Genomic DNA, 24621 nt, shown 5'->3' with positions numbered 1-24621 from the left:
ATAACACAAACTAATACGCTTGAGATTTTCACTATAGCTGTATTAAAAAGGAGACTTCTATTCAGAATGGTTCTTGTCAAGAGGGTCCAGGAAGAAAATGATCTCTGAATGAGAGAATTTGAGTTTGGGGGTTAATTCCAGTCTGTAATAAATAAATAAATAAATAATATATATATATTTTCAATTTGACTTTTCAGTCCATAATTAAAGAATATTCTGACATTTAGTTATGTGAACACTTGAATTCTTGATGGTGAAGATGATTCGGTTACTTGTAACCATATATATACAGGCAGCACTTAAAATTCCAATCTCTCACCCTGCGGTAGGGGAATACTATGTGTTACTTCTTCCCAGAAAAGGTCAGTCCTCAGTTGTTTTTATTGTAACTGAAGTTTGATACCATACACTTTAATTCCAATAGTGCAGTGTATTGCTTTTCACAACTTAAGGTGAGTGTTTTCTTCTGGTTCACATGTTCACAAAAATAGTCTTCCTGCCATTTATATACCTCTACAAATAGGCAGATTTGGACAGAAAATCTCTGTGGGAATGGTAACCAGAGTAGCTGCAGTAATGCCTTGGGGGCAGTTTTGGGTTCCTCTGTCAATATATCAAAATGTGACAAAAGTAAGTTTTAATATATCCTTATAATAGTAAACTTTATCAAGGTTTGAATTGGATCCTATAATCCAGAAAGATCAGAAAAGACATTTTCAGAATGTGAGGGTTTATTTTAATATTTGTGAACCTTTTTATTGAAGAATACGCTGAGTGCAATTCATGAGGTTCGTTGTAAGTTCATGGATATTTCAGGGAATTAGAAATACGTTCTTTCCCTGGTATTGTACAGGAAGCTAAGCTTTCACTAAACGAAGTGTTTGTTTTTGACAATCTGAAACTAATAAGCTTCAAAAAGTACTTCAGAATCAGTAAATTAGTATTATCCCTGAGGATATTTGCCTAAGACCCCATAAGAAGTTCAGAGGATTTCTTGTCTCCTAGTAAAACATAACTTTTTTTTTTTCTTCCTAGACCTCTGCTTTAATCATTACGTCCTGTTCCTGTTAGGATTTCCTACACACAGCAGTCTCTAAAATGCGTTTTAAATGTCTTTACTAGGTGATCAAAAACAGCAAAACAAATGTGCCTGAACTAGAGTTATTTCCTCGCTATCTGCTCTTTCTGAGACAGCAGCCTGCCACTCGAACGCAACAGTCAAACATCTGGGTGAATATGGGTATGATGAGCCTGAGAATGTTTCCTCAACATTTACCTAGAGGTAACTTAAGAATGCAGCAAGAATACAAAGTGCGCAGTTTCTAAGAAAGCGAGATCCACAACTGTAGAAGCTTGCTGCCACTGTGCTTATACACCAGCTAATCAACTGTAAGGCACAATCAGCATTTCGTAAAAAAATTTAGACTTTCTTCCTATCTCCTTCTGGAAGGAGGAGGTATGAGGGAGCATTATCAGTGAAGTCAGTTAAGTTGCATGGTTACTGCAAATAGACTGGTTAATTGGAAGTGAGAAATGTGCACGCATAAAAGAATCAGCTAAAAAGAGCAAATCGTATCGTTCCTATTGGTGGTTAATTATGTAGCCATAGAATACATGCATCTGTATATTGGTGCGTGTGTGTATATATATATAATTTTTATATACTTTATATACTCTGATAATATAGTGCTATAATAAATTAAACTGTTGTTTAGCCCTCAGCTGGTTCTTAGTTACTTGGGCAGCTAGACTTTTGATGCCCAAAGTTATTTAATGCTCTTTAGAAAGAGATTGAATTAATGGAATATGAAGGCTATTAGTTGATGCAGTTTGCAAAGCTAAACATAGTAGAGTGAGAAGAATGAGGTGGAGGGGATTCGGTGGAAAGTATAAACTTCCAACTAAAACATATGTGCCATAATTACAGCGTTTGTACTCACCAAAATATTGTACAAGTCATGTGTTATAGAATAATCTTTAGCTTCTAGCTTTTCACACTTTCAGCTGAAAAAGTGTTGCAGGGACTTGTTTTTGCTTATCAGTTTGTATGCACAATTGCATACTTGGCTTGTACAACGGGTCTAAGGAAATACCTGATTTTCATATGCATGTGTGTTTGCATACACACAGATTAGACAACCATAGTAGCATGTGTCCAGAAATAGGCTCACTTGCCTACTGCAAATTAAATTCTAGAGATTTATTAGTGTTAGTATGTGTTTAAAATCTCATGTAGATGCTTGTTTTTTCACTGCTTTGATAGAATCTCATACTTAATATGCAGATAGTGGCTGCCTGCTTGATCAAGTTCCGCTACAGAAACTGCCTGCTACCCAAATTCATTTTTCCTACTTCGCCAAGTACAATGGAAACTGCTTTGTTTGGACATCCTAAAATGCCCAAATTCACATAAATGGGATTTTCCGACACAGCAAATTTGATCTTGATTTGGAATCATTTTGCTCTGCACTAATTCATTTGTCCAATCAATTATTAATCTTTTTGAGGTTTTTCAAATGTGCTTTCTTGCTGTAATCTTACAACTAATCCTCTGATCCCTAATCTTAGAAAAAGCTTTTTGATGTTCTTTAAAATATTAGTCCTTTGCCTGATATATTGAAGCAAAACTGATGCTTTGCTTACTTCTAAGATGATTACAGTAGAGTTTTACTCTCCTGTCAGATTGCATGTAATATTGTGTCTTTTCATATGATACTGTTTAATTTATTTTAAACTTTTGATGACAAAATTAGAACGATACCGCTTCTGTGGTTACTTAAAGTAATGCAATTGCCCAGCTTTTCCGTAAAGATATTACAGACTTGTCTCTGGGAGGTGGGAACTTCCCTAAGTTTAAACTGAACAAGCTAAAAAAAGTAAAAGATGTAAAGTTGGTCTCATCTGTTTCAAACTGAGTATTTGCAAATCTTTCGTTTAAAGATGAGCTAATATTATAGAAAACAGCAGCAATCTTGAGCAATGGAATTACTTTGAATTGCAAACATAAGATTGTTGTGAAATTCTGGTCAAAATCCTAGGTATCTTCACAGAATATGCTTGCAGAACATGAGTTTAAGAGTATTTTTGTTGTGAAATGTGCAATCATATTAAAATTATGATTACGTGAAATTATATTGAAAATTATGATTGTTTCTGATACTCTATTTTTAAGAGAAAAAAGAAAAGTTTGTTAATCAGACAATTCTGTTAAAATATCCTGTAAATGACCTACTTCCCATGAGAATCTTAACAGATCAATTTTCTATTACTTCTGGTTAGAAGGGAAATAAATTTATCTGCTTTGTGATAATTTTGGCTATGCGATAGCAAGTTTACTTCGTGTTGATGTGAGACATCCCAAAGGATTAGTAACAACTAGGTTTTGATCTGACCCATTATTTTGTCCACAAATAAAAGGAGAAGAACTGTATAGTTCCTTTTCACAAAAAGTACTTAGCATGATAGGCATAGTAAGTTATTGGTGATCAGTTTTTTACTTTGCTTTGCGTATGGGTATGCACATTATGAACATCTTTTGCTTTTTTTCTTATGATTGTAAATCCAGGGAATGTACCTTCACCTAATGCTCCTTTAAAAAGAGTGTTGGCTTATACTGGCTGCTTTAGTCGGATGCAAACTATTAAAGAGATACACGAATATCTCTCTCAGAGGCTACGTATAAAAGAAGAGGATATGCGCCTCTGGTTATACAACAGTGAGGTAATGTCAATATGTCTTTTTTTTTTTTCCTCAGCTTTTGTGCATTGTAAATCTGTATTCTTTTCCAGAAACTATTGAACATTCATGCACAGCAAAAATAATGAAACATAAGTTTCCTACACAATTTAACTACCCAGGTTGAAAAATTTGGGCCAAAATGTGTAAATAAAGATTTCAGTCTTGCAGCTGGTGGTTTGGAGTTTGCTGTGCATTCCAAGCAATGAAATTTAGATCTTGGATTCAGAAAATTTATCTTTTGTTTTCCTGATAGCCTCATACATACTAATTTATCCTATGATTCACTTAAAAATTGGCAATCGGTTGACTTATTTAGAGGCTTGATATAAATTTTCATAAAAATTGTTGTAAATGGAATTGAAAATACGTATTTTTTTTTATTGATGCACATAATGCTGTAGGCTTCTGTTGACACACAAACCAGCAGCCATCCAGGACCTTTTCCAAATGTCTATGTTTGTTCGTGCTCTTTTACACATAGTAAAAAAAAAAAAAAAAGATTATGCAAGAAGCTGAAAAAAGGACAGTATAAAATGTCACTGACTTAAAACTGCCATTAAATCAAATTAATCGGCATGATGCAGAATGCAGTTTACATTGAACTAATTATAGTGATTGCAAAGTTGTGATCAGTATTGTTGGTTTACTCAGCTCTTCAGCTCTATATCAATACGTTGAAATAGTCATACAGAAAAGTCCATAGTGACTGTTTGCATAAAAAGATTAGACTTCCCTTACAATCATGCACTGTCTGCACAGATAACTTAATTATGGATAGCCACTCTAATACAATGAATAAAAGAATCACGACAGTCACAGTAAGCAGTTAAAAGATGCAAGAGTTGTTAGAGTATTCTGCTCACACAGACCAGAGTCACATAATGTTTTTCATTAGACATGTATTTTGTATTTGCCTATTGATTAAAAACCTTAAGATTTCTAAATGATTTAATGATTTTAATGAAGCTATAGAAATCCAATGAAATTGTTCAAATTTGGCTACTTAAGCCATAAAGAAACTGCCTAGAGGTAGGCTTTCCTGGAATACAGTCTGGCATTCAAAAAAAGAAGCTTTCTTAAAACACAGTAGCATTTTTATATCACTGTGTGAAAGAGATTTAAACTCAGAAGCCTTTTTTGCCCATCTCTTCCTGGAATAAAGAAAAGCGTCTGTCTTCAGTTTGAATTTAATAAACAACTGACACTGTTTAGTTAGTAATTTTGTCTTCTGTCCTTGACAGTGTAATTTGAGACTTTCATACTAGTGGATCTGAGTATGCAGTAGTATGCAAGTATACTAAGGGTTGTTTTATTTTGTTTGCCTGTACCTCTGGGACCAGTGGGCTAACCCTAAACTGCTTTGCAAATGCAGTAAATTAATTAAATGTTAGGGAGGCACTTGAGTAGGTCTAGGAGGACTTGGGAGAACAAATCACAATAAAAAAGCGGAATGTATTCTTCCAGATCAGGAAGTGCTTTGAAAAACACCCTTTGATTACAGCTCTGAACATGCCAGCTTTATAGTTTCAAAGAGAATGTTTTGTGCCCCTTTCATCTCAAAATTTCCTGGTTCATCTAGTATACAATTTTTCTCATTCTAAAGAAATATCATATAAAATTTAAGGATTGACATAGAAGCTTCTGGAGATTAGTGAACTGCTGTATTTAACTAACATAGCTAAGAAACCAATATTCTTACATGTGAAGAAGTTATTAATACTATTTTATGTATTAAAGTTGCTTTGAGATTAAATTATCCTCAGAGAATTTTAAATCTAGAAGAAATATTTATATGAAGTATCTTTTATCCTGCAGAACTATCTTACTTTGCTGGATGATGAAGATCATAGATTGGAGTATCTTAAAATCCAGGATGAGCAGCATTTGGTAATAGAAGGTATGAAAGAGGCCTATAGGGTAGTCTATGCACTAAGAGCAAGTACAATTTTGTAGAAGTATATATGTGCTTAACAAATTATGCGTATGTACTACAAACACACTTTTTGCCTAAATATTAAATCTTTGGAAATGTTTTGGGAAGGAAGTGTGTGTAAATATACATCTGTCTGTATATACTGAAAGCAATGCAGGAGAAAATTCCAAAACTTAAATAATCCACTGCTGCTACAGTAATAACTAAAACACCAGAGACAGAACAAAAGCTCTGTGAAGCATTTGAGACTTTTTGGCTATTTGATTTCTTTTTTTTTCTTCACTAATTGTACAAGAATACGGGGTATGATATTTGCAGGAACACAATGTTAAATACAAAGCAAAAGGTGAAGAAAACTGCTTGTTTCAGTCTAGCGAGGTTCATTTTTAAGATTTTCATTACAAACTGCTTTTTTTCTGCATCTGGAAAGAATCTACCGCATTTGGACTTGACTGCTTGACTGACTGTCCTCATGGTGAAAAAGTTTTTCCTTATATCAGTCCTTATCTCTTTCCTTTCAACTTAACGTCCATTGCCTCTCCTTCTCCCACCGTGCGCTATGATGCTAGGTAGTACTGTTAATCGCAGATGAAATAGGCCTTTGTCGAAAGTAGAAGGGTGCACAGAACAGCTGACTTTTCAGCTAGTTTGAGCTGACTTTTGTCTAATCTCTTAAATTTGGAAACACAATTGTATATACTTAATCCCTTCTACTATTGCACTTATATTGCAGAGGCTATGCTCATTTTAAGAATGGGAAAAATAAACATTTAGAGGAAATACTCAAAAGTGGTTTTTGCATTGTTTCTGTACAAGCCTCGCTTGGTTTGCTTTTATGTTATACTTCAAGTTGGTGTGCTGAATGGCATGGCCACTTTTGCCACTTGGCTCAGTCCATATTTAATCAATTTAAAATTGGCTTAGTGGCTGATCCAACTTACTGTGAACGTGCATTAATCCTAGAATAGACGCAAGGGAGGAAATGAGAATTGATGGGTGGTGAGACGGACTGTACCTTTCAGTATCGGGTGAAACAAAATCCTGTTTGGTGAACAAACTGCCTGAAGTCAGTGCTGCCACGGAAAGAAGCAGTCTGCCCTCCCTCTGTTATGCCACTTTCCTTACCTGTGGACAACTACTTGACACCTATCTGATGAGCTGACTCTCAGAAGTGATCTAGTGAAATATAACTCCCTCTTCCTCTTTTCAGCTAGGTCAGTTCCCTAAGCCAGGCTGCTGCATGGCTGTACAAATGCTTTGTGTCACTGCGAGGGAGAGGTTTACAGAGGGAAAGGAATCCATCACTGCGGAGGTGGTGGCAAAGCTAGTTTAGGAAAGCTTGAATTTTTTCCACAACTTTATCATGAAATGTGTGAAATTTGTCACTATTTTGAAAAACACTTGACTCTGTTGTTGCTTTGTAACGACAACAAAAAATATTAGCAATCACTCGTGAATGGAACAGATTCATTCAGGTTTGGTGGGGTGCCTTTTTAAATATTATGATAATACCTAAAAAGGTTTGTTATGCGACAGGGAAGAAATCTCAAGGCTGCGTCCCAGAGAAGTTACCGGGGTGACTAATGACTGGAAGCAATTGAAAAGAAAGCTAACAAAAATAATAACCAACTAAAAATATGCAAGTTTCTAATCTCAATTTAAATAAATAGTTGAAAACTTAATTAAATCTCTCTAGCTGTATAAGCTCTCTGGAGTAAGTTTTTTAAAAAAAAAGTCCTTATAACCCTTATACCATATTTCTTTCTAGTTCGAAACAAAGACATGAGCTGGCCAGAGGAGATGTCTTTTATAGCGAACAGCAGTAAAATAGACAGACATAAAGGTAAGTGTTTCAGCACAGTAATTGAATTATGATGAGAAGAAAAATTAAAGAGCATATTATGTTGAAATAATTATTTTTAATATAAGTGCTCTCAACATTGAAAGAGGTCTTTTATGCCTTTGCTACTTTGCTTGTTTTTTCTGTGTTATTAACTTAGATGCAATAAATCTGTGAGGGTTGCCTAGGTACAGCAGTAGCAAATGGAACTTAACAAATTCTAGATTTTTTGTTTATTATTTTGTGGGGGGTTTTTTCAGATGAAGAATAGTTAAGTTTTTACCAAATGAAATCAATAGTTCATATGGCATGTACAGATGGCCATGTTAGATCAAACCTGACAAAATGTGGCTGACCTCCATTACTGTTGACTTAAGTAAAATTGAGAGAGTGGATATTTTGAACAGACTTGTCCTCTGTTGCCTCTGTGCTAACTGTAGTCTTGTAATTGGGAGCAGATTAAATTGAGTAAGTTGCAATTAAAAGGTCATAAACTTAACTTTATTAATATAGCACTGTGGGTTAATTTTTCACATCTGCACAGTTGTCATAATTATATTTTCTTTCTCTCAGTTCCTACTGAAAAGGGTGCTACTGGTTTAAGCAATCTGGGTAACACATGTTTCATGAACTCCAGTATCCAGTGTGTCAGTAATACACAACCTCTAACACGATATTTCATCTCAGGAAGACATCTTTATGAACTTAACAGGTAATCTTCTATTTGAGCCCATTAGCATTTTAGTTGTGTTTAACTTTTTTTTTTTTTAATTAGTTTCAGCCTTCAAAAGTAGAAGCATGAATAAATCCTATTAAGTTTAGCGTTACCAACCATCAGCTATGCAACTGGTACCAGATTAGGTACACCAAAATATAGCTTCTTTTGTTTCTGAGAGAGTTAGAACAGTTCAGGAAGAAGCCTTTGGGCTTCCTCATTTATCCCCATGCTTGAACTTTGTTTACATTTTAGTATGACATTAATGACTTCATGAATTCTAGGACAAATCCAATAGGAATGAAAGGACACATGGCCAAATGCTATGGGGATTTGGTTCAGGAGTTGTGGAGTGGAACTCAGAAGAATGTAGCGCCATTAAAGCTGCGGGTAAGTCTGTAATATATTTTATTTATTTATTTTTTGAATACCAAAAATTTTTAAAAGCACTCTTCTATTTTCTGATGTTATCTGTATTGTAATAGCTCTGGGAAAGCCTCCTCTATGCTACTTAATTATCATATTTGCTTTGATCATGGGTATGAACGTTAGGTTTTTCTTAAAATTTTTTTTGTTATGGCTTAAAAAAAAGGAAATACTAACAAAAATGTTCCTGTTGTTATTATTTTAATAAGCGTTCTTATTTTAAGAGTTTGATAATTAAAAAAAGGATTCATATTAAACTTACACATCTGTTTGAACTGTGCAACCTACAAGCTTGTGCTGGAGGCAACCATATCGCTGATGTTAATTATGTTATAGTGCTGCTAGTAAAGTTAGACTACATATTTAGGTTGTCAGTTATCATTCATGGTGTCTGTTACTCATTATTGTCGTTCAGCTTATTTAAATATGGAAATCTGTGCTATGTAAGGAAGAAAAGCACAAGTCTCTGTCATTAGTTTGCATGATTAATACTATAGTATTCTTTTTCAGTCTTTATGCAATTAGTCTTTGTAAATCTTCTCTCAGTTCTCCTGCCTTCCACTCACAATAACATTGAACTCTGACCATTTTCAGCCATATTTTAAAGAGATGCGGAAGACTTAGAGATGATTACATCCCTACAGCTTTGTTAAAGTTAGTGTGTAGGTACTGGGCAGAGACTCAGATATCTCCACTAGAGAAAGGGAAGGGACCTTGCGTATATATTCCGTGCGTTAGAAGTCGGCTGTGACATCAGCGTGCATATCCCGGGCAATAAGTCCTCATGTACGTTACTCCAAACTGGTCACAGATTTGCCATTTCTTGTCTGTGAGGAATGTAGCAGAGGTGTTCAGCAAAGAGCTGTGGGGGAAGAAGATGCACATCTGTAGCTAACCAAGATGCATTAGTCCTGGCCCTCAGGGAGCACCTGTCTGTGGATTATAATTGTGGTTCAGTGCTGAGGTTGTAAGTTCAGAGGAGTTACCTCATACGAACTGGAGGCTGTGGTGTTAAAGATATGGACTTCTGTAGCCCTTGCTAGGGACAGAAGATTGTGCATAGCCTGTAAATGGTCTTTTGTTGTTTTGTTGAAAGCACAGGGAGATGCCTTTAACTCTGGGAATTGCATTTATCGTGCTGGTTGACAGCATGCATTTTTTCTACAATATTTTGATTTATTGTTACAACTTTTGTCACATATTAAATAACTTTTTGGCTTTTTTTATAGTGGACAATAGCAAAATATGCTCCAAGATTTAATGGTTTTCAACAACAAGATTCACAGGAGCTCCTGGCATTTCTTCTGGATGGCCTTCATGAGGATTTGAACAGAGTCCATGATAAGCCATATGTTGAACTGAAGGATAGCGATGGTCGACCAGACTGGGAAGTAGCAGCAGAGGTATGGGTTAAGGTGTTTTCTCTTAGCACTAAGCTACTAGAAACTACTTTATTTTTTAGGAAAGCTAAAGGTTTTGATGAGAGGTGCTCTGGTAATACTATTGCTATACTGTCTTTTGAAACTTGTTAGATCTGTGATTTAAGGAATCTGTTTCACCTTTGAACTGAAAATGAATTTGATTTAAATATTATACAGGTATAAAGGTGGTACTTCAGTCATTTTGAATGACTCTTCTGAATGTGGAACACCAAAACTTTTCAGAATACCTGATGGTCTTTTCAGAAGCTTTTTAAATGATCTCATATCTTGGTTATTGTCTTACTAGAATGAACTTTTCTTTACTAATGTTGGAACTAAATATTACCTATTTATTATAAATTAATAAACAACTTCTGCAGGAACATATTTCAGTTCCATAGGCTGATAAAGCTTTGGAGATATTCCAACATATTCTCCCTCTGCAGTTCTAGCAAGTGGTCTTCAGTCTCTAACTTTATTTTATTTTTCTGCACTTTATCTTAGGCCTGGGAAAACCATCTGAGAAGAAACAGATCCATTGTCGTAGATTTATTTCATGGGCAGCTTAAGTCACAAGTAAAATGTAAAACTTGTGGACATATAAGTGTTAGATTTGACCCTTTTAATTTTTTATCCTTGCCTTTACCAATGGATAGCTACATGCACCTAGAAATAACAGGTGGGTAGTGGTTTAACACCCTATAAACTTGCCTTTTGTGAAACAAAAATTATATATACAAAACAGATTTTTCAAGGAGCAGTCACAAAACAAATTTTGTTTGTGTTAGCACTTACTAGCAATGCAGCTATGTTTTTAAAAATAGTATAACTATTTAGTATAATAGATTAGACTATAAGAATTTTCACTGGAATGCAGTTAAAGTAAAATCTTCTAAAACAGTATAGATGGTCAATTTTCAATTTTGACTGAAGTACTTAATACATAAGTTTGCAGAATCTCAATTTTGCACGTTTTCCTTCTGGTCACTGAAAATTTGCATTTTATAGGTTGTCTTAAATCTGCCTAGAGCAAAAAAAAAGGGGGGAGGGAAGAATGAGCAAACAAATTATTTTGTGGGTTATGAGCTGTACTATGAAGAACCCATATGTTGTGGGAGAAGAGCGACAGAAGAAAATTTGAAACCATTTTCTATGGGCTAGGGCAGTTAGGGGTTTTCTGGCATTTTTCTTTGCAGACCTTGAAAATTGTCTGATAATGAAAAAATAATCAGATTTAAAAATGGGAGAATAGTGCTTTCTAATAAATAAGTAGATATAATGTATTATTCTATTAAATTTTACCTGGTTTGCTGACTAAGGTGTTTCTTTTCCCCTTTAAAGTAATTAAATTAGATGGTACTACTCCTGTTCGATATGGCCTGAGATTGAACATGGATGAAAAGTATACAGGTTTGAAAAAACAGTTAAGTGAACTCTGTGGGCTAAAACCAGAACAGATTCTACTTGCAGAAGTGCATAGCTCCAATATAAAGGTAAAAAAAAAAAAAAAAAAAAAAAAAAAATCATTGTTGCAACATAGTTTTGGTATTTCTGATTATTTGTGTGCATCAGCATACTATGTCTTTCTTTTTGACACTAAGCTTTGCCTACAGGAGCCCTGAAACAATTTAACTAAAAGCATGGTAATAAATTCAGCTTAGTTAAGTATGAACTTTTGTGTCATTTTAAAACCTCAATTTGGCTTGCTTTAAACAGATTTAAAATTGAAGGCAACTGAACCATAATAAACCACTTGTAACCAAAATGAAAATTGGACATAGCTTGCAAAACTTTAATTGAATTGATTACTAATGATATGTTTAGAAAAAAATGCTAAAATCTTCTCAACATAGTAAGTCTCAAGTTAGAGTGCTGTGATGAATTTAAACACTATCAAGAGACTGGAAGTATAAGAAATGACTGGCTTAGATTTTATGTAGTGTGTGTGTGTGTATATATATGTGTACACACACACTTTTTTTGGCTGTCATTGAATAGAATTAAAACTGCTTTCAGTGGGTAGAAATTGGATGCTTTTGGTCTGTTCAGAGAACGAATAATAGTGCTCTCGGGTCTTGCTGCAGAGATCTGCAAAGTCATGTGGTTTTTGGCTCTCCTTTTTCCATGTAGGTGTAAGAAAGCAGATGGGAGGGGAGAGATGAGCTGATAGTTGTACTGTTTGCAAAAGAATGAAATGTGTTCCAGATCACAGATAAAAGTACATACGTGTTTCATTAACTTTCCTTTTTTTCCTGAAGAACTTTCCTCAAGACAACCAGAAAGTCCGGTTATCTGTGAGTGGGTTTTTGTGTGCATTTGAAATACCAGTTCCAGGATCCCCTACATCAGCATCAAGTCCTGTGCAGACAGGTAAAATAAAACATACTTATTTTCCTGTTCATTTAAAATGCACAGAGTTTAGATACTGGAGAAATTCAGGAGAAAAACTTTCCTTGGTAATTTGGGAACAGTGAGAATTAAAGAGACAGGTAAGTCACAGCTCTGATCCAGAGAAAAAACTGAGCCATCTCAATATTCATTGATGGTCTGTGATCCTTTCTAGGATCATGCCCAGGATAGGAGTCTGAAGATTACTATATACTTATTCTAATGAAAATATTTTGCAAGTAATAAACAAGAAACATGCAGATTGCCTGTAGGGCAGGACATACTTTAAAAAGGTGTAAGCATGGTGTTCAGCTTCGGTTTCTGTTTCATTGTTTGTGGTTTCATATATGGATTGTAAACAACTGTTATTTCTTGTTACCAAATGCACTGATTTTGCAAAGTTGTAGGCAAAAGATTAGGTATTGGTCTGACGGAGAATAGAAGGTATTTCATGAAATACATTGGGCAGAATGGAAGGCAGAAAAATCTTGTTTGTTGTTATCAGTTCTGGTTGCTGTAGATTATTGAGAGTAATTGTCCATCTACAGATCTCTCAACTGGCTCATCAGCTAATGGAGCACTCAACATAATGATGAATGGGGACCTTCCCAAACCAACCCTAATTCCAAATGGAATGCCAAACACTGTAGTGCCATGTGGAACAGAACGTAATAACCTTGCCAACTGGACTCTCAATGGTCATGTGCCCTTGCTTTCTGATAGTCCATGTACAGGGTATATAATTGCAGTCCACAGAAAAATGGTGAGTAGATTTTGTTTGTTATATATTGTGTGCAACATACTTTCTCAAAGTCAGCACAGTTTTCTTTTGAAGTCCATATGATCAGTTGATCTGTATTCCTTAAAAGAGGGAATATGAATACACGTTTCCCTGTTAGGCATGCACACAGTTCTCCTTCATGGATTTAATTTGCAATGTCTAATGTTGGTGTATTTTTCTTTCCTCAATATTGGCATGCTTCCCAGCTCTTTAATCCTGAGATGCATACTTGGGTGTTCACTGACTCCCTGATAAAATGTTCCAGGAGTCTCTGAGCAGAAAAAGAAAAAATTAGAGAAACAACGTGAAATTTGTTTCTTTCCTGTTATATGGAACAGCCTTATTATTTCTTATACAGAAATAGAGTGGAGATGTATGGTGCATTCATGGATCATTCTGTTCGCATGAACTACTCTTTGTAAAAGCATTTGTAGCCAAGTTGAACTCTAAATGTGAAAGCTGGATGACTGGACACCTCAAATAACCTCGCTTTCAGTGTGTGTTCTGTCTCCAGGCCTTAGAATCTGTTGACAGAGCCTAGTGGTTGTGGGCTCTCCCTCTTTACAGTGGGTTTGTGGGGACCTTTTTTTGCTTTAGTTTCTCAAGTAGTGGCCAACGAGCACTGTTATCACCACAATCTTGATTCAAGATTTGGCAGAATCTGTTAGGGGGATTGGTATAATGCTTTTGAGCAGTTACAGGCTGTTAGGTATATAGCTTACAAAGCGTTAAAGTTGCCTGTGGAAGCTATGCCAGGAATCCATGCTTGTCGTTGCCAAAAATTTTATCAATGGAGTAGGTCAGTTGCGTAAAACTTGTGCAAGGCTCAGTAGCAGTTTACTGTACCTCAGTATCATTAAGTCCGTGTGTTAAATCTTTCTTACAGATGGAAAGAGTGAAGCACAAAGATTAGTTGATCTCCTTTGAATGACCTGTGTACGAGTTTGTAGTGCCCAAATTAACTTCCCATTATGTTCTTTAGACATAACAGTTTTCTTTCGCTAGAGGACATAAACTTGCCTAGTGTGGAAGTCCTTTTGGGACAGATATTAGCATCTGTGTGCATTGTAAAGTTACCATGTTGTGGTCAAAGTAAGAAAATATGCATCATTTGAAATAAAAAATTGTACATGGTTGAAACACAGGTTTATGTTAAGTGTTGATATGGTCTAATGCCACAATATCATAATATACAATTAAATTTTCAGGCAGTTTGAAGACAGTGATCAAAATTCAGTTTTTTAATATTGAAAAAATTACTGAAATTGAGTACTTTTATTTGAATTAATCATTTGTTTAATTGCCAGAGACTGAAATGAGTAACAAGGTTAGCGTTGTAATAATTATGGTGATGTGAGTTAATGCATACTTATATATGAGTCATTCTCTTATTCCACAATATGCAGATGCGGACAGAGTTATATTTTCTGTCGTCTCAGAAGAATCGTCCTAGCCTCTTTGGAATGCCACTGATTGTCCCTTGTACTGTTCATACACGGAAAAAAGACCTGTATGATGCAGTGTGGATTCAGGTTTCAAGGCTTGCTAGCCCTCTGCCTCCTCAGGAAGCTAGTAATCATGCACAAGACTGGTGAGTGTGGCATGCCAACCTTTGACTTGGATTACCCAATGCAGTGGTTTAGATTCCTTTAGAAGGTTTAACAAGTGCTCATTCTTCATCTTTATCCGTTTTAAGTGCTGAAAATACCTCCATGGAAGGAATGTACAGTTTTTAACGTATAATTAAGATTTAAATATCAACAATTTTATAAACCCTTGTGTGTGCTTCTACCTCAGATGTTTTCAGCCTGCAGATTCTGTCTCATGGGTTATTTTTGTAGGAAGTCACTTAAAAGTCTTGTAATTTAATAATGACGATGAAAGGCAATACAGTAGCTTCGTGAAAGTAAGATATTTTCAGATAGCTTTCTAAATGAGACTGTATTTAATAAAGTGTCTTCTGTATATTTAATTCTCTTGTAAAACTTTAAACTGTTCAGACTTTTGGAGGTGGGGAGGGCTTTGTCATTTGAATTCTGCTTTGCAGCTGATGCTTTTGATGCTAAGTCTGATTCACTTTAGAGAATTGGGTGGAAAAAGCACAATATCTGGAATTTGTAGGCTAATTGTTGGGGCAGAATGAATGGTAGACCAGGTATTTGAAACTGTGGTGTCTGCTTCCGTCTGCACACCTGCTCACGGTTGTATTCATTGCGGCTTAGTACTTAACAATATGTAAATCCTCTGTGGAAACACTTCAGATGTTCTTGCTCAGTTAAATTTCTGTCATTGTCAGACCCAATCCAAGTTAATGCAGTGTGGGCTTAAATGACAGATTCTTAATGATTTAATTAAATAGACTGAAAACTTCACCTTTATTTGGGGACGCGTCAGTCTGTATGCATGAGACCTGCCCTTTAACAGATTTTTCTCACTGTCTTACTTATGAGTTCTATCACAAGCTCTTTTCTATTTTCTTGCTGTGTTATTTCTACTAAATAACTCTCTCATATCTTTAATATATGGTGATTTAATGCCTTAATTTCTTTCACTATATAAAGCAATTTATGAGCGACCATTTCTAGTTGGATGTACTGCTGTGAAATTGTGAAAGTCTTGGCTATTGCTTAATTGATTTGGATGATTTGTGTTAATTGATTTGTGCATCCGCCAGCATGTGTCAAGAAAACTTTGCTACTCTTGATGCTTGTGTGAGATCTGTTACCTCCACAAAGTCTTTAAAAATATTCTTGAATTTTCCTTTCTCTCTAGTTGTGTAGATAGTAGTGTTGATAGTAGTATAAATGTGTGATTGATGTACATTTTAATTGTGCCTCTCTCTTTTTTTAATAGTTGCTCTTTAATGATTATCCTGCTGAGTAGACTTAATTCTATGATGTGCATGTTTAGAATTTAGACAACATAAAGGCAGATCTTGTTTTATTATATTATGCTTAATATTTCTAACGATTCTTTTTTTGTTTTTGTGGGGTTTTTTGTGTTTTAGTAAACAGCAAGGGTAATGAAGTAAGGTCAAAAGTAACTGGCAGTCTGAATCAGTGCTCATGTTTCACGTTGCCTTCTCTTCCGTTTCAGTGATGATAGCATGGGCTATCAGTATCCGTTCACCCTGAGGGTAGTTCAGAAGGATGGAAACTCCTGCGCTTGGTGTCCATGGTACAGGTAAATTGTCCTTTTTACATTTAATCATGGGAGTCACTTCAGCAGAAATGTAATTTATGATAGTGGGTTTTTGATACATTTCAGACTTCAGAGGCAATATCAAACAATGAGAGTCTAGAATCTAATTGAACTAGAACCCCCACATGTCAGACTTTCACTGCAGAATAGCTTTTATGACTTGAAGAGCTGAAAACTCCACTGACACAGAAACTTTAAATTAGGAGATAGGCAGATTATCAAAAACCTCTTAACCTCTTCCAGCCTTCCCTGTTCAAGTGTGTAAATATACAGGGGCACGTTTGTACGTATGTAGATGGTTTAGGATGGTTTCATATGACAACACGCTACTCTGGATGTAAATCATTTACCATTGGCAGTTTCTGTGCCATTTGAAAAGTAAAAGCTAAAATGGACAACAGGTATTTGGCCCAGGAGCACTCTTGTGGGTTAGGGTTTTTCCCTAAACAAGGGACAGGCTAGTGAAAATCCCAGACTGTTGCTGGAAGGTAGTCAGACCACATGCTCATTCCAAAAAGGTGTCTCCTACAGCTAGATAAATAAGGTACATTAATTATCAGATCGTAGAATACCTATGGAGACAAAGAACTGTAGTAGTTTTGGTGTGGTAGTTAGGTTTGCTCAGCACTCTTTGCAGACAGGTGACTGAGCTCACCCAAATGCTTCAGTGTTTGATCTCCATCAGAGTTTTGTGGCAAAATAGAGAATTGGCATTGGTTGTCTTTTTCAAAAAATGCCTCTTACACTGAAGGCAAAGCCTGTAACTGTGGAGGTGTATCTAATACAAAATAAGGAGCAGATTTGGGATGTGAATTAATGTAGATCTGAGTCATTGCACAGTTTGTTTATCACATCTAACTTTTTGTTTTAGATTTTGTCGTGGCTGTAAAATTGAGTGCACAGAAGATAGAGCTTGTGTTGGGAATGCTTACATTGCTGTAGACTGGGATCCAACAGCACTCCACCTACGCTACCAGACATCACAGGAGCGGGTAAAATGACAACATAAAGCCTGCAGTGTTTGTTTGAATGTTAATAGCTCTGAAGCATATCCCATTTTACCAAGACCAAGTTTGGAAGATATTTTCTTTTCTTTTAGCAATTCTTGTTTCATCTATTTATTGTTAAATTAAAGGCAGGTAGTCATTGAAGAGTATATTCTGGATAAATCTGTGTCTTAATTTTAGACCTCCTACATGTCTGTAACATGAAAGTGAATCTTTTAAGAAACCACAGATGTGTATTTTCTGGCTGTTCTGAATTGCTTTTGGTCTACTTTCCACAATATAGTACACTGTGTTAATTTGGTACACTTTCTAAGGACACCAATGCTACAAATAGTTGTGTGTAAGTAAACATAGTTGCTTCACTGAGTCTACAAAACAGAAATAAAAGTAAGCACACAACTGAGTTAATCTAGAAGAACTATACTGATTCATGAGTGGAATCCATAAACTAGTGCCTTGTGGATATGCAAAAACTAAGAATAGTGACAGCACGTTATCTGTATGTCTGTCTTTTCATAGTTGAAATAAAATAGCTGCTCAAATTAGTACAGCTGTTTTTGGATCTTTAATCCTAAATAACTATATGATATATTTCTTCTATGGTACTTTAAATACAGCCTTCCTCTGAGCAGTTTGTATATGTTTCCAAGTCAGATTCAGTTTAATCTCACCTCTTTAGATTGTAGAAGAACATGAAAGTGTTGAACAAAGCCGACGAGCTCAGGCAGAGCCCATCAATCTGGACAGCTGTCTTAGAGCCTTCACCAGTGAGGAGGAATTGGGAGAGGATGAGATGTACTACTGTTCCAAATGCAAGACCCATTGTTTGGCCACCAAAAAACTGGATCTTTGGAGGCTTCCCCCTATTTTGGTATGATCTTGTATAATTTTCCTCTACAGCAACAGAAACAAAGTACATTCCTCACATATTTTGAATTGCTAGGTATGTCTCCTTTTTCTTACTAAATAAGAAGGTTTATATTTACTCCTGTTCACTGTCTCAGCAGGGGCACTAACTTTGTTTGCATCATGCATTTCCATAATGCAAGCAAATAGCTCAAAACAAACCTCAAATCCTTGTGCATCTTTTTAGCTGATACGTTGCAGCAAATGGTTGCATTTTGCATTGACTTTGATCTGCTCTGACATAGAATTCACACTAAGGCAGTCTTTCTTGGTAACACAATCTTTATCTTTGGTCTAGTTATGTAACACCTGTGTTTGTTGCCTTTCAAATTTGGTAGGTTATACACAGCACTGGTGACTGAAATGAAGCGATCTTTTCTATCACTTTCCTCTGAAAATATTCTTTCCATATTTTATCAGCCTGTACTCTAATTCCAAATGCCTAGATCCACTGTTACTACTTTTTATTAATATATGATAAAATTATATATATGTTTCAGGAACAAAAATGTCTTTTAATAGTGAAATTAGGTCATTGTGGTGTAATTGTCCTCCTTTGACTTTCTCTAACATGTTTCTTCTTAGATCATTCACCTGAAAAGATTTCAGTTTGTAAATGGCCGCTGGATAAAATCTCAGAAAATCGTTAAATTTCCCCGAGAAAATTTTGACCCAAGTGCCTTTTTGGTACAAAGGGATCCAAGTCATTTTCAAAGAAAACAGCTAACTCCCCATGTTGATGACCTTCCTGATGCACGGACTCTTCAAGGGGAGTCTAGAAAAATAGATCTGCAGATCACTTACACAGCAGGCGAAGGGGATGTGCTGAACAGAAGTCCATCTTCCCTTAACACTACTAATGTCTTGAATAATATCAAAGGTAAGTAATAATTAGGGAAAATAGTGCATTCCGGTAAATGCTGGTATTTGGGGGGAAGAAATATTTTTAACAAAATGTTAGTATTTTTTTGGCCAAAGCATTAAATTTATTCCGAAACACTCATTTCCCCTGCTGTTTGCCATGGGAAGCTTAATGAAGCATTACCATGAAGAAATGAAGTTACTCAGTGGTATTATTGGTAGTAGCATTGTCTGTTCATGTAAGTGGACAGGATTAAGAATGAGGAACGTGCTTCTGCGTAAAAAAGTTAAATTGAAATTTATAAGTGTGCATGTGTGTGTGCGTGCACAGACAGTCCTATTTTTATATGCTACTCATAAGTTGGAACAGTGGATTTTTAATGTTTGGTTATTAAAAGAAATCTTTTATTAAAAAAACTAGATTGTATTTACTTCTCTTTTAAGTTCATATTTGTTTTCTGTTCTAGCATCTCCATCTTTGGGAAGGAAAAGTGCAACCAACTGTCCTTCAAGTAAAAACAGTAGCCCAAATAGTAGCCCAAGGACTTTAGGAAGAGGTAAAGGGCGCCTGCGGCTACCACAGCTAGGTAAAAACAAACTGTCAAATAGCAAAGAAAATCTGGATGCAAGTAAAGAGAATGGTACCGACCAGGAACAGAAATATACTTCTGAACAAGGTGATGCTCTTACTAGAGGGCGGATTTTGGGTGGTAGCCAGAGTGAACTATACACTGCTCAGGACACTGAGATGACTTTAGCCAACGGATACATTTGTGAGCAGAATGCATATAGTAATGGAAGTATCAATGGTCAAATTGATAACCACAGCGAGGAGGATATTACAGATGACCAAAGAGAAGAAGTTTGTGTTAACCCTATTTACAATCTATATGCAATTTCGGTAAGTTGACATTTTATGCCCTTACAGTGGCATTGTTTTGACTAAACGTGTTTACTGCTTTTCATTACAAAAAGTAGAGATTTCTTGTCGAGGAGAGCAAAGTAGAGTCATTGTGAGCAAAATAAAATTGCCATAAAACTGAATATAACTGAAAAATACATGTTTGAATAATGTTCTTTTTTCTGCTTGAATATATAAGCTTAGTCAGCTTCAGATGTTTAAAAAAAAAAAAAGCTGTGAAGCACAGCACAGTCAATCAGAATTAGAATACACTTTTCAGGTTGTCTGTCTCTGCTGCTTTTATCAAGCAAGATCTTTCTGTGCACCAACACTTGGATTATTTTTAGTTTTTGGGGGGATGAGGAAAAATGAAAACAAAAAGGAAACAAAATTTGGTAGTAAAGCAAAATGATAAAGGCATAAGGAGGTGTGAGGGGGGGACTGGCCTTGGACTGGCTATGCTGAACTGCTGGGGCCAGCATGCATAAAATATTTCTCTCATATACAGTATGCCGCACTGCTGTTTCAGAGAGAAGGTTTGTTTTAAGAGAGTCCGTAACACTTAGGCATCTTTGGCAAGTATAGATTGTCATGAGCTATTGTCACTCATGGAAAGAACATGAATTTGTTACGTTATTCTGTGAATTCTGTGGTCTTGATGTTTGATCCAAAATTTTCTTCTTTTTCATTTTCTTCAGTGCCATTCAGGAATTATGGGAGGGGGTCATTATGTTACTTATGCCAAAAACCCAAACAACAAGTGGTACTGCTACAATGACAGTAGCTGTAAGGTAAATGTTTTATTTTTGTAAGAAATAATTTTTTTCTTGGGTGTCTACAGTCAAAGAAATATACATTTTTTGAGAACCGTTCTATTAAAATTGTGAACTGAAATTGTACATGAGGTCTTTTCATGTTAGTATGTGTTCATCAGCTTATTTTGTAAAAAGATGGAAAAGTTACTAAAAATGGAAGTCCCAGAATATTTTTCATTATGCCAGCTGTTTTGTATTCAATTACTGAATAATTAAGTTTCAATATTTCTAACTATTTGCATTTGTCACTAAAAATATGTAATGCTTTTCAAGTAAATAATGGAGCCTGATAACTGTAATAAGGGAGACTGAGAAAATGTGATTCTTCTTGCTGTAAACTGCCATTTAAAAAAGACTGTTTCTAGGGCCGATGCATGTGTTGAAGTTCAGTGACAGTAACACGATTGTACCACTGCAGCCTTCAGAAAATGTTTTGTTTTGCAGGAATTGCATCCTGACGAGATCGACACCGACTCTGCCTACATTCTTTTCTACGAGCAGCAGGGGGTAGACTATGCACAATTTCTGCCAAAGATAGATGGCAAAAAGATGGCAGACACAAGCAGCATGGATGAAGATTTTGAGTCAGATTATAAGAAGTACTGTGTTTTACAGTGAGCAGGTGATCTTCCATGGACTGTTTGGAGAGTGTGAGGGATAACACGTTGAAACTTACATTTGGCGAAATGTTATTGAAACAGATAAGCTAAGTGTAGTTATTGTACCTGGGATATGAAAGCACAAAAAGAAAACCCTAATTAAATAGCAGTTAATATAAAGATAGTATTGTTTTGTTCTGTTATCTCACTACATGCTCTAAACATTTCTGATGTTAGACATCAGGCTGAAACTGCCACTGGCCTTTAAATAAAATGGTTTGAGAAAAGCCAACTAGGACCAAATAAGAGCTAAATTAAATAGTCCAAATAAGAGCTAAACAAAGTAGTGTAGAGTTTACCAATTATCCTAACAAAATCCTAAGGCTGTCCTTAGATTTAAGATAATGGGGAAAAAAATTGTAGTGTTGTCTTTGGACAACATGATATTGCTACCTCCTTTTTCCTGCAGTTTTATTGCATTTTATTGGCAAAACAAGGAAAGCAAGAGAATGAAAAGCGCATGAATTTGAAGGCTGAACATCGAGAGTTGGAAATGTTTCCAGTTTTGCCATCACTAATGTGTGTCAATTGCTTTCTTTCTGTATGTTGGGAGCACAACCAAATCATAATTTGAGAAGAGATTAATTTCTACACTTGAATGATTTTATTATAATTGTGTTTTCTCCACATGGTGGCTGTGCAAATCAACATATTTCAGGAATGGCTTTTCAGCCTGAAGAGTGCTATCTTAGACTTTTGAGATGCCTCAAAAAAGAAACTTCAGGTTGAAGAGAGTAGTTGTGGTTATACGCGTGGTGTCTTAAAATGTGCACATTGCACAAAGTGTTCCCAGCTTTTGGAAGGAAAGATGCTTGAGGTTATGTTTCATGACTGGTGTTGCTTTTAAATTTGCACTTTTAAAAATTCTTATAATTAAATTCAAAAACATAGTTTGTTTTTGTTGTTGTAAGGGCTCTGGAGTGAATGGCTGTGAATTATCCACTGTGTATTTCAAACAGATAAGAAGCTGTGGCTGTCAGGTAGCTATCGTAGCATTCATGGATGGTTTTTTTTAATCGATTTCATAATTTAATAGGGCTTTTTTTCTTCAAAATTTGGTTTGCCTTCTTCAAATTCTTTCTTGCAACAGGTTATGCATATACTTGCAATTAAAACAGAATTGCTTTCCATGTCCTTGCAAGATGCTCTTTTAAGTCAGCAGGCTTATTGTATGAAGGAAAGCATGACAGAGTCTTCGCAGAGACTGAGAAAAAAAGATGATTATTTTTGAGTAGGCATTTCTTTAAACATTTTCAGTGTTAAATTTTTTGCATATCTGAATGAAGATAAATGGTTCGCTCTTTCAGCCTTTTGTTCCTCAGCTGAGTCTTAGAAGCTTACTAATTTTATCAAACCATCTTCCAAATTCTTTAGATTTTGTATCTTCACTAACAAAACTTATAACTTACACTGTTGATCTCTGAGGTTTATATTTGGCTTCCTTTTAATGTGCTTTACAGCAATGCCAAGCCTACCGGTAAGTGTATAATTTCCAGAAAGATCTGAGTTTTATCCATTTAAGAAATTATCAGCTGGTCTTGCTGTCTTTAGTCAGGCAAAAACCTTGTTGTCTTTTTCGGAGGTGGTGCCTCTGTAAGGACAGCAGAGCAGTTCCAAAATAAGTATTGTCTTATCTGTAAAGTGTTGCTCCTTATCCTATACGTTCTTTTATCTTTCAAGTGGTCTAAACATTGAGTCTGAAGAAAAGCAAACATGAGTTGTAAATTTCTAGGTTAGAAGCTTTTTCAGTACCCATTTCTCTATTCCTCCCTACGCAAACTCCATGAAAAGTGAAAGATTTTCAAATTATTTACTTTAAAATGTTTTATTTAAGCAGGTAGCACAATCTACTAATGTTATTTGATCTTCTGTGTTTGTTACATTGGTTGTAATTAATTTTTTAATTAAATTAATTCATGAATTAGTAGTAAATTTATTAAGTTAACTATTAACTACATTCACTTTGTAAATTATTGTATAAAACTTATTGACAATGCACTGACTTTAGAAAGATGTTATGTACATAAATATCTTGTAAATAAAATAGTGTTGATGTACTGGAATATGAGCTGTATAAAAAAAGATATTGGTAATTGTATATGGAGTGAACCTGTTTATCTGTAACTATATTATTCAAACAAATTAAATACTGTGGATGCAGATGAAGTGTCACTTTTTGTCATCTGATTTTTAATAGCTGTTTTTCTGCTTTGAAGTTTCTGTACTGTTTTCATTAACTCTAAATGTATTTTTAGATCCAAAAGGTTGAAACATGTGAGTAAGCATGCCAGTTCTCTGCAGTTTGTCCAGTGTATCCCTTAGAAAAGCTAAAATAATATCTTGGTCCTTCTAAATTTTGATTTTAAGTTACTTCTGTTTTCCATTTAAGTATGTTCTGTTTTGTTTTAGAATTAGTCTGTTTAATCCTGTTTAAAATGTGTGCCCATATATGAGACAGAGAGAGAGAGGGAGATGTGTTTCCTGCTTACAGAGAAGTCTGAAGAGCCAGTGCACTGAGCTGCATTAATTCAGTGGTTCTCATATTTTTCTGTGGCATAATTGTGATAGATGCAAAATGAGATCAGTGATGGTTTAGAAGCAGAGTGGCTGCACATGGATTTCCTAGCTACCTACCCTTGAGAATCCTTCTGCAGGTTATTAGAAGAAACAGAAAAATCAAACACCTAATTTAATATTTACTTGCTTTATTTTTATATGTGTACTCGGACAATTAAAATCCCGCCTGTAATAATTTTATTCTCAGATTCTCACAGCGATAAACAAGGCTTCTTTTGAGTTTAACAAAGTAGGGAAAGGTTTTGCTTAAAAATGTGCTAGAAATAATGGGCATATAATAAAATCATGCAAAGATTTCTATTATTTGAAGGTTTGAGAGGAAGTTTTGAGAAAAATCAGGTAATGGACTATATGCTTAACGTTTCCTTTAAATTGGAACTGTATCAGTGCCTGGTGTTCACAGCCACAGGATGGCAGCCTTGTCTGCTGCCTTTGATAAGCTGAAGCCAGAA

General features: G+C 35.4%; 1 protein-coding gene across 5 annotated transcripts in view; it reads left to right on the top strand.

Moving 5' to 3' along the window:
• The window catches only part of USP32 (ubiquitin specific peptidase 32), an 86360-nt gene extending 62596 nt beyond the window's left edge, over nucleotides 1-23764 (top strand). For 4 of the 5 annotated variants that reach the window (XM_026107405.2, XM_064523125.1, XM_064523123.1 and 1 more), the window contains exons 16-34: nucleotides 1123-1282; nucleotides 3566-3720; nucleotides 5554-5635; nucleotides 7440-7514; nucleotides 8085-8223; nucleotides 8511-8616; nucleotides 9882-10055; nucleotides 10578-10752; nucleotides 11415-11566; nucleotides 12332-12443; nucleotides 13010-13224; nucleotides 14649-14833; nucleotides 16339-16425; nucleotides 17315-17435; nucleotides 18130-18321; nucleotides 18942-19236; nucleotides 19685-20118; nucleotides 20817-20909; nucleotides 21378-23764. In XM_026107405.2, coding sequence (XP_025963190.1) covers nucleotides 1123-1282; nucleotides 3566-3720; nucleotides 5554-5635; nucleotides 7440-7514; nucleotides 8085-8223; nucleotides 8511-8616; nucleotides 9882-10055; nucleotides 10578-10752; nucleotides 11415-11566; nucleotides 12332-12443; nucleotides 13010-13224; nucleotides 14649-14833; nucleotides 16339-16425; nucleotides 17315-17435; nucleotides 18130-18321; nucleotides 18942-19236; nucleotides 19685-20118; nucleotides 20817-20909; nucleotides 21378-21551 — 3126 coding nt within the window. In that variant the 3' untranslated portion in view covers nucleotides 21552-23764. The remainder of the gene's footprint in view (nucleotides 1-1122; nucleotides 1283-3565; nucleotides 3721-5553; nucleotides 5636-7439; nucleotides 7515-8084; nucleotides 8224-8510; nucleotides 8617-9881; nucleotides 10056-10577; nucleotides 10753-11414; nucleotides 11567-12331; nucleotides 12444-13009; nucleotides 13225-14648; nucleotides 14834-16338; nucleotides 16426-17314; nucleotides 17436-18129; nucleotides 18322-18941; nucleotides 19237-19684; nucleotides 20119-20816; nucleotides 20910-21377) is intronic. The other variant, XM_064523124.1, reaches the window with a different exon arrangement.
• Nucleotides 23765-24621: the final 857 nt, after the last annotated feature.

The sequence above is a fragment of the Dromaius novaehollandiae genome, chromosome 19 (genome assembly GCF_036370855.1).
Source record: "Dromaius novaehollandiae isolate bDroNov1 chromosome 19, bDroNov1.hap1, whole genome shotgun sequence".
NCBI classification, from domain to species: domain Eukaryota; kingdom Metazoa; phylum Chordata; class Aves; order Casuariiformes; family Dromaiidae; genus Dromaius; species Dromaius novaehollandiae.
The sequence above is the reverse complement of the archived record's forward strand: the minus strand, read 5'-3'. Positions and strand labels throughout refer to the sequence as shown.